At 57.6% G+C, this 8,601-nt stretch overlaps 1 protein-coding gene across 1 annotated transcript; it reads right to left on the reverse strand.

Annotated features, from left to right (window-relative positions):
• On the reverse strand, window positions 5,655-8,346 carry FOXB1 (forkhead box B1). Its single transcript, XM_021407621.1, has 2 exons — window positions 7,494-8,346; window positions 5,655-7,109 (listed from the first exon to the last, which is right to left on the reverse strand). Exon 2 carries the CDS (start codon window positions 7,083-7,085, stop codon window positions 6,123-6,125), a length of 963 nt encoding a protein of 320 aa, XP_021263296.1. The 5' UTR covers window positions 7,086-7,109; window positions 7,494-8,346; the 3' UTR covers window positions 5,655-6,122.

Genomic DNA, 8,601 nt, shown 5'->3' on the forward strand with positions numbered 1-8,601 from the left:
TATTTGTTAGCATCTCATTAGTGTGTTCTCTATTAGAATCTGTTAGAATGTTCTTGTCACCGATGTAATGTAAATTTGGAGTCCATTTACACGTAATAGAGATCAGTCTCCTCTTGATTCTCTTCCCTGTTCCCCATAGAACTTCCTTAGGCTAGAAATAAAAAGATTTAATTATAAAACTATCTTCAGCCAGGGCTCAAGTACATCAAGCACAAACCAAGAGGGAATACAAATTGTTTGTGTGTTCATGGGCTCCCTCAGCAGGCCCAGGCCAGCCTAGTCCTATCCTTCTGAGTGGTCTTTTCTGGTGTAAATAACCCCATATTGCAGAAAGCTAAGGAGAGCACAGAGCCCCAAGTGGTGTGGGCCATGTTCTGGGTGAAGGGCTGCGACTGTGCAGCCCCATGAGTGCACGTGCACTGGTCCTAGCAGGAGCGCTGCATCAAGGCCCACAGTGCTGACTGTGCCTTTCGGCTCCGCATTCTCATTGTGAAGCTGACGAGTTGCATGTGGCCATTTCCATCAGATCCACAAAGACTACAACAGGAGAGCAACACAGGAAGATGTGGGAAAGAATGGGATGCAGATATTGCTCTGCTTAATAGAAAATGCAGATCTGTGCTTTGAAGACTGTGGGTTGTGCTTGTTTGAAGAGATGGTTGCCCTCTGTATGTGGCTGGCCACGGAGGTTGCTTCCCTTGCTCCCAACCCAATATCCTGCAGCAGGCTGCAGGGCATGTAAGGGCGTTTCCATCTGGCCTAATGTTGACCTGACATTTCCAGCACATAGTTTTGGCCAGGGTTGGGAAGAGCGTGCAGCGATGTTCAGAAATTTCTGGACAGAAGCTTTGGTGCCTTTGTGATTATTTCAGCTGATTTTGTGTTTGTTCCATATTTAGTTGGAGATCCACTGACACTGCCAGTAGTAGGAATAAAATGGCCCTGTAATTATTGGCCTGGGCTGTGAGAATGAAGAGCAGATGTGTGGGCCTGTTCATGGGAACAGCCCTGGGACCGAGAGTTCCCGAATGCTCCAACGGGCACCAACCTGCACCCAGCATTGGAGCTGAGGCCGCTCGTGACGTGGGGCTGGGGCAGCAGGACACGGCTCAAAGCGTGGCCACAGCCCAGCTGGACGGCCTGAGCTCGAGTGCTTTGATTTCATCGTTGGGAAAGATATTTACAAATAAGCCTAGTGCGTGCGGGTGGTTAGTGCCGTGCAGGTTGAGGGAGTGGAAAAGCAGAGTTTTCCTGTGGTGTGAGATTATTCTTGGCTGTAATGCCTCTCTGAGGAGCTGCGCTAATGAATGCAAAACACTCGAGTTACTACTTAATAAATGCTGAGGCCCTCCTAAATAGCGCAGAATGAAGGGCCTTTATGCGGCAGCGGCCGCAGGAGGGGCACGAGCTGCCCTTGGGAGCGGCTGGGGGCGGCGGGCAATGGCCGGGGCGGGTGCCGCTGGGCTCGGCTGCGGTGCGGCGGGCAGGCGGGGAGCTGTACCGGGACGGTGCCGCCCCGGGGCCGCGTCGCTCTGCCCGCTGCTGTGCCGCACGCCGCAGCCCTCGCCCTTCTCGCTGCAGAGGGCCGGGGCGCTGCTTCGGGGTCTCCCCTAGCAGCCCGGAGCGGAGAGGCCCGGCCCGGCACGGCACTCCGAAGCGCAGCGAGCGCGGGGGCAGCCGGGGGCCTTTGCCCGCGCTTCCCACGGAGGGGCTGCGATCCTCCGGGCAGCGTGAGCTGCGGGCGGCCGTTTTTGCTTTTTCTCTCACTCTTCTAAATAAAAACGTTATCTTCCGAACCGCGCCGGGGCTCGGCAGGATAAATGTGGAAGCCGCGGGTCTTGTTGTACGATATTGTATTCCTTGCAAACAAGGGTGCTGGCGCAGCCCGCGCCCTAGCGCAAACGGACCCAGAAAGAGAGAGGAAGATAAAATGAATTTAAATTCCAAAGGAGTTTCAGAGCTGGTTTCCTAGTCCCCGAGTCAGCAATGTGTTTGTGAAAATTCAGCCTTTTTGTCTCTTAGAAAAAAAGGGCTAAATCTACATCGGTGGCCCAGTCTAGGTTTGCTATTCTTTGCATTTTCTATTCAAGTGAATGAGAGTGAATGAAGTGGCCTGGGACCCTTTATTTGATCTACTCAATTGCATAAAGTGACAGAATTCTAATATATTTGTTTAATGCTCTTCAATGGGGCTTTCACTTTCTTGCTTGCAAATGAAGCCTCGATCTGCAAAGTTTTGTCCTTTTTTTCTTTCCACCGTTTTTTTTCTCGGCAGAGAGACCATATTTCATAACTCGGGCCACGGTTTGGAGTGATTTCGAGAGGAGTTTTAGACTCGAAAAGCGGGAAATAAAGAAACAGATGTGAAGTTATTGTAAATTCTTATAGTGGGCTCTGGGGCTATTGTAAGCCCACTGCAGGCGGTCCAAAGCCTCCCTTTTTCATGCTGTAATTGAAACATATTAATTAGATAATTTGTTGTTAGTTTAAAAGAAACAAATAAAGCCCCTCCGAGGCTTCAGAGCCTCGGTTTCTTTTTGTTAATAAAAACAAAACCAAAAACAAAAACCTACAGAGTGACATTTATATTAAGATCCGCAGACCGGTCGGCACTGCGGCCGCCGAAGCGCCGCTGTCGGTGCCGCTTCCCAAGGAGCGCGGCGAGGCCGGGGCGCACCGGGACCCCGCACCTGGCCCGGCCCAGCCCGGCCCCGAGAGCCGCGCCGAGGGGCAGCGAAGGGGCGAGCGAGAGCCGCTGCCCGCGGGCTCGCTTCAGTAGAGCACGCAGTGCTGCGGGCGGTGTCCCGTCACACGGCGGGGGGGGAGGGAAAAAGGAAAAAAGGAGCGTCCCGACGAGAAAGGGTTCACATACCGTGCACTGACTCGCAGCAAAAGCCCGAGCCGCCGAACGCGGCCGGCGCTGCCGCTTCCCTCGTGCACCCGGGCAGCTCTCTGACGCAAGAGAGCCTTCTGCCTGGGGTGAGCGGTCTTTGCAGCAAGAACGCTTAGCTGGTAGGTCTCACCGGCAAATAAACCAAAAAAGAATTAGATAACCTTCTCTCCCCCCGCGACCCTACCGAGGTCTCCAAGCACGCTGCTGAGCTCGGTCGGAGCTGATTATTCGCACCCCCTTCGCCCCTTCCCTCCCCGCCGTTGTCTCTCACCGCCGTGCTTCAGATCTGTGTTTATTGACATTGGACTTGAGCCATTAGGGAGATTTACCAAGTCAAAGCAGTAAATTCAAGCGACGCACCGAGCGGCGTGTTTGTTTGCGACCTGCCTCCGGGCAGCGCCGGGCGGCGGGGCTGGGCGGCGGCACCCTCCGCCCGGGGCTGCGCGGCTCTGCCCGCTCAGCGTGTGGGTTAAAAAGGGCCCTGAAAGTGCGTCCTCGTCTTCTGAGCTCGGCGCGGATTTCGTCTTTGAGGATCTCTGAGGATTTGTTCTGAGTGCCAGGTCATAAAATGAAAAAAAAAAAAAAAAGGAGAGTCTTCGTCGTTTAAAAATGTGGGTCAGCGCTTGTTTAGGAAAAGTTTGTCGAGTTCTGTGTCCATTGATCTGGTGATAAGTTTTGAATGCTTTCTTTAGCTGATCGTGTTGATATAATCGTGGGCTGCACTTGATGAATGAGTTCAGTTGTCCCCCATCTGACAAGCTTTAGCGGCTTCATGCATTTTAATCAGCCCAATGATTCATGTATTTTCCACCTTTTTCTGTGTGTGGGATCCGTTCTCTTGGAAAAAAAAAAAAAAAAGTCGCAACAGGATTAATTGCCCTTTACATTAATCTTAAAAGTTCGGCAGTACCTTGCTGTAGGTACTGGGGAACGTCTCTTCCACTGTTTATGGTGCAGAAATTCGGGCAGTGACCACGGGCAGGGATACACCTCGGTAAGATCGGGGACGGGGAGTCAAAGGATCCCGGCGGCTCATTAGAATACCGTGTCGTTTGCTTTCTAATAAGCGTCTAAGTACTCAGTTGTGTGTACCTGCGTTCTTGGCACGACCCGGCCCTTCCCCGAGACACCTATTGCCTAATTTCGCCATATTACTTAGGACATTTTCAACAGCTGCAGATTCCTTGCAAAATCCCTGTAGGGAGTGGCGAGCCCCGCCGGAAGGTGCCGGACCCGGCGCTCACCGCGGCCGCTGAACCCCGCCCGGCCTGAGGCTGCGGGGCGGCGGCGGCACCGCGCTGACACGGGCGGGTCTGGGGCTCGCGAGCTTTTGGCTTTGCTTTTTGCAAAGCGTGGTCAGCGGGGATGGGAAAGTAGCTGGAGCAGTTACAGAGCTTTAGGAAATTAACAAGTGAAAGGCTTCAGTATTCTACTTTTACTCGGAACAGATGTGGCTATCCCTTTCGTAGGAAACACTGCAACTGCCGCAGTTCAGTATTCTCACTTAAAGACTGATTCATCCTGTAAGAGTTTTAATACTCTTTAATGTTCTCTGTCTTGTGGAAGCTCACACATCTGTGCTTACCAGAGCAAAATGAACTGCGAGTGTGAGGATGGCACACCCGCACAGACACGGCCATAAGTGCGGCGCGTGTGTATGCTGTGCGTTGCAGACAGCTGCCTCTGTGCGTGTGCATACACAGCTAGGTGTGCAGACATAGATACACCTAACGCACTCCGCGTTATTCCTTCAGGAAGTCACTGACAAGGACGATTTTCCCCAGCACGTTCCGGTGCATTATATAACTGCATTTGCAGCGATCCCCCAAGAAAGTGCGGGTTAGAGCGTCCAGAGATGGGAATGTCATCCCTTGTTCGTATGTAAACTCTTCAAAAAGACAAATAAGCTGTGTCTGCATTTACATATTTTAATGAGAAAATATTATTTGGACGACTAGGTTCATAATTTAACGTAGACACTTTTTTTTTTTTTTACCTTTGTCTTAAAACACACATGCTGGGAATGAGAACACCAATATTTAAAATGCCATGCTCGTTCTGTACAGGAAGAAAAGAGTTAAAAAGAAAATTCTTTACAGTATCAATAGACACTAATGCTGTTCGTAGAGGTTTTCTTTTTCTTTTTCCTTAACTTAAGCCGTTCACGACAGAACAACAGTTCAGTTTCCAGCAAACTACCTAAAACTAGAAAATATTTCAAACAAAAGTGCGTTTTACACATTTATAACCATTCCTATTCACAGCCATGTACAGCTTCCCCAGCCCCTGTCTGCCTGCGGGCTCCAGCGGGAGGGGTCCCCCCGTGCCGTACCGTACCCGGTGCACCGCTCCGCTGGTGCTGAGCCTGCGCAGGGCTGTGCGCCTGGCGGCAGGTTTTGTTTGTTTGTTTGTGAGCCATGAAATAGCTACAAAAATAAAAAATAAACCCCGAACCTCCATCTGAATCAGAAGTTATCAGACAAATCAACTTCGATTTCTCTTCCACCGGAAAACTACGGTCAACATCCACGTTACAACAGGTACTGCGAGGGGAACCTCATGTGATGTACAGTACAGATACAAGCCCGCTATTTACAGGGAAACGCGCGCTTTGTAAACAGTGCGGGCGCGGGGGCGGAGCGGCTGCCGGCCCGTAGCACAGGGCCCGGCTCCCCGCTCTCTGCTCCCGGGCCGCCCGCTGCCGCCGCCCACCCCCGCGGCGCTCCGGCTCTTCTCGGGCGGCTGCGCCGCGGCCCCGCACCCCGCCCGGCGCAGCTCCGACCCCGCCGCCCGAGCCGCCTACCCGCACCCGCACCGCACGAAGGGAACGGGCGCGTTCCGGGCTTCCAGAATCCGAGCGTTTGCCGCTTGGAGGCTGGCAACGTCGCTGCTCCCGTGCGGTGAGGCTGCGGCCGTTCCGTACCGTTTATGGTTTTAAAGGTCGGTCCTAGGTAACACCCTGCCCTTCCCCAGACAAAGGAAGGGAAAGAGGCGAGGCTCGTCCGGTGCCCGGCATGCCGAGGGTACCCGGAGCGCTTCGGGGCACAGCGGCGATGCGCCCGGCGGGTGGGAGGGCGGGGGGCTCCGCTCCGCTTTACCTCCGAAGAGCGGGTAAACAAAGTTAACGAACGGCAAGGGCGCGACGGCGAGCGCGGCTCACGCCATGTGCTTGGCCGACCGCGGAGAGCGGGGCGGGGGTGCGGCGGGACGGAGCGAAGGGACCGAGGGGTCAGTGCACCGCCACCGAGTGCAGCGCGGGCGCCGGGCTCGTCAGAGTCTCGCTGGGGGTGGCCGGGCTGCTCTGGCTGGTGGCCGTCTGCGAGGACGTGGGACTGAGGGAGGGCGGCGAGTTCGAGAGGATGGTGGGGATGGGCGCGGGCAGCGCGGGCAGGGCCGGCACTGCGGCGGGGGTTGGCTTGATGGGCACGGGGATGGCCGGCAAAGTTTGCCCGCCGTGGCACAGCGGCTTGATGGGCACGCCGTAGGCGCCGTACTCGCCGCCGGCCATGGAGATGGGGGTGGCCGTGTCGATCACGCCGGAGCCGTACACGTGGGGCCAGCCCGTGCCGATGGAGCTGCCCACTGTGGTGAGCTGGTTGGGGAGCGGGTAGGCGGCCGGCACGGGCTGCATGGTGGAGAAGGCGAGCCCGCCGGGCATCTTGTATTCTCGGGCGATTATGTTCTCTATGGCGAAGGGGTGCTTGAAGCTGGACGGCTGCGACACACCGAGGTTATAGGTGGACATCTGGGGCAGGTGCGTGCCCGTGGCCGCCAGCGCGCTGAGACGCAGCTTCGCCTGCTGCTGCAGGTACTGCGCCGCGTCGGCCGGCTTGCTGGGCGCCAGGTGCTCCGACTTAAGCACCTTGAAACGCTTGCGGCGCCGCAGGAAGCTGCCGTTCTCGAACATGTCCCCGCAGCTGGGATGCAGCGCCCAGAAGCTGCCCTTGCCCGGCTGGTCGGGCCGGCGCGGGATCTTGATGAAGCAGTCGTTGAAGGAGAGGTTGTGCCGCAGAGAGTTCTGCCAGCGCTGCGTGTTCTCCCGGTAGTAGGGGAAGCGGTCCATGATGAACTTGTAGATCTCGCTCAGGGGCAGCATCTTCTCGGGAGAGCTCTGGATCGCCATGGCGGTCAGGGAGATGTAGGAGTAGGGGGGCTTCTGATCGCTGTAAGTGTTTCTGCCTGGGCGAGGCATCTTCGTTTGGGGACCCGCGGAGATCTGCGGAAGGGCAGCGACAGGGGTGGGGGGGTTGGGGGGGGGGGGGGGGGGGGGGGGGGGAGGCGGAGGGGTGAGTCCGAGAGGCTTGGGAGAGCGGGCACGGGGCGCGGGGACCGCGGCCCTCGGGGCGGTGCGGGCGGAGGGGGTCGGCACAGAGCCGTGCGGCGCCGGCGGGGGCGGGCGGAGACCGGCACAGCGCCCTGCTCCCCGCTCCGGCCTCCCCGCTCCGGCCTCCCCTCTCCGGCCCCGCGCCCTCCCGGCTCCTGCGGCGGCCGCTGTGCCTTCCAGCCTGTGCCAAGGGAAGGGACTCCCTCCCGTCCGCTCGCGTCCCCACCTCTCCCCACGTCTCCCGTCCCGCTCCCCGGCAGCCCCAAGCGTGCCCACCTTAAAGTTGCTGGAAGTTGACAGTCCGCATCCGGGATGCGGCCGGGAGTCGGGGCTGCTCCCCAGCGCGGTCCTGCGGCGCCTCTCTCGCCCCCTGCCCGGCCGCTCCGCTCCGCTGTAGTCCCGGCTCGCTTCGGGGAATCCTCTTGCGTAGCCCTCCCTTCTCCTCCGCGGGCTGAATCAGCTCCTTTTACGCTGGCGGCAGCTGGGTTGCGGCAGCGGCTCGCCCGCTTCTCTGCAGCCTCGCTGAGCTAAGTAGTTGCCTCCATGTCCTTCCTCCAAGCATCTGATAGTTTTATGTGGTGACATGAGCAGAAAAGACCCCTGTAGAGGCGCTTCATTAATGTGCCACTTCTTCGCTATCATATGACAATCGCCTTGGGAGGAGGGGGAGGGCGGCGGGAGGAGGGGGCTGGAGAGAAAGGCATAATCTGGTTTCATTTACACCTATTTACATGGACACCTTGGGCCAATGGGAATCATTTCCATTTGAAGACGAGGCGAGGGGTGAAAAGGCTCCGCCAGCGGAATTGCGGTGTGATGGTCCCCAGTAGCGGGGGGGGAGGTACGCGCCAACCTTTCTGTGGACTTTGCAGGAAGCTCAGTCCGCAATTCACACTTACAAATGGAGCTGCTGAGCGGTGCGATGTTTGACATGGAAATCGCTTGGCGGTGGTATTCTGTTTGTTCTGCATTGTTATCTGATTTGCGGTGTTGGCTAACCGAAGGCGAGGCTTTCTGCCCGGAACGAGGGACTTTCCCTCGCCAAATCCGGGCGGGCCTGCCCCGCTTCGGGGGCTTCGTGCGGGGCAGAGGAGGCGGGGGATTCCCCGCGCCCGGCCAGGGGAGGTGCCTCCCCCAGCCGGCCCACCCGCTCCCGGCTCGCGAACCTGTTGGTGCTCGGCCCGAAGCCGCACGCGGGGCTGCGGGGCGCAGCGGGGCAGGCCGGTCTCTTCCCGGGAGTTCCGCGCCTCGGCTTCGTGCGGGCACCCCGGGCAGCCCCTGGGCACCGCGGTGCGGGATGGTGCGGGGCGCTGCGTGCCGTCAGCCCGCGGCCGGCGCGAGGGGGCTGCGAGCCCCGGGAGGGAGATGCTTTGCGGTGAATGCA

This window comes from Numida meleagris, chromosome 9 (genome assembly GCF_002078875.1).
Source record: "Numida meleagris isolate 19003 breed g44 Domestic line chromosome 9, NumMel1.0, whole genome shotgun sequence".
Lineage (NCBI taxonomy): Eukaryota > Metazoa > Chordata > Aves > Galliformes > Numididae > Numida > Numida meleagris.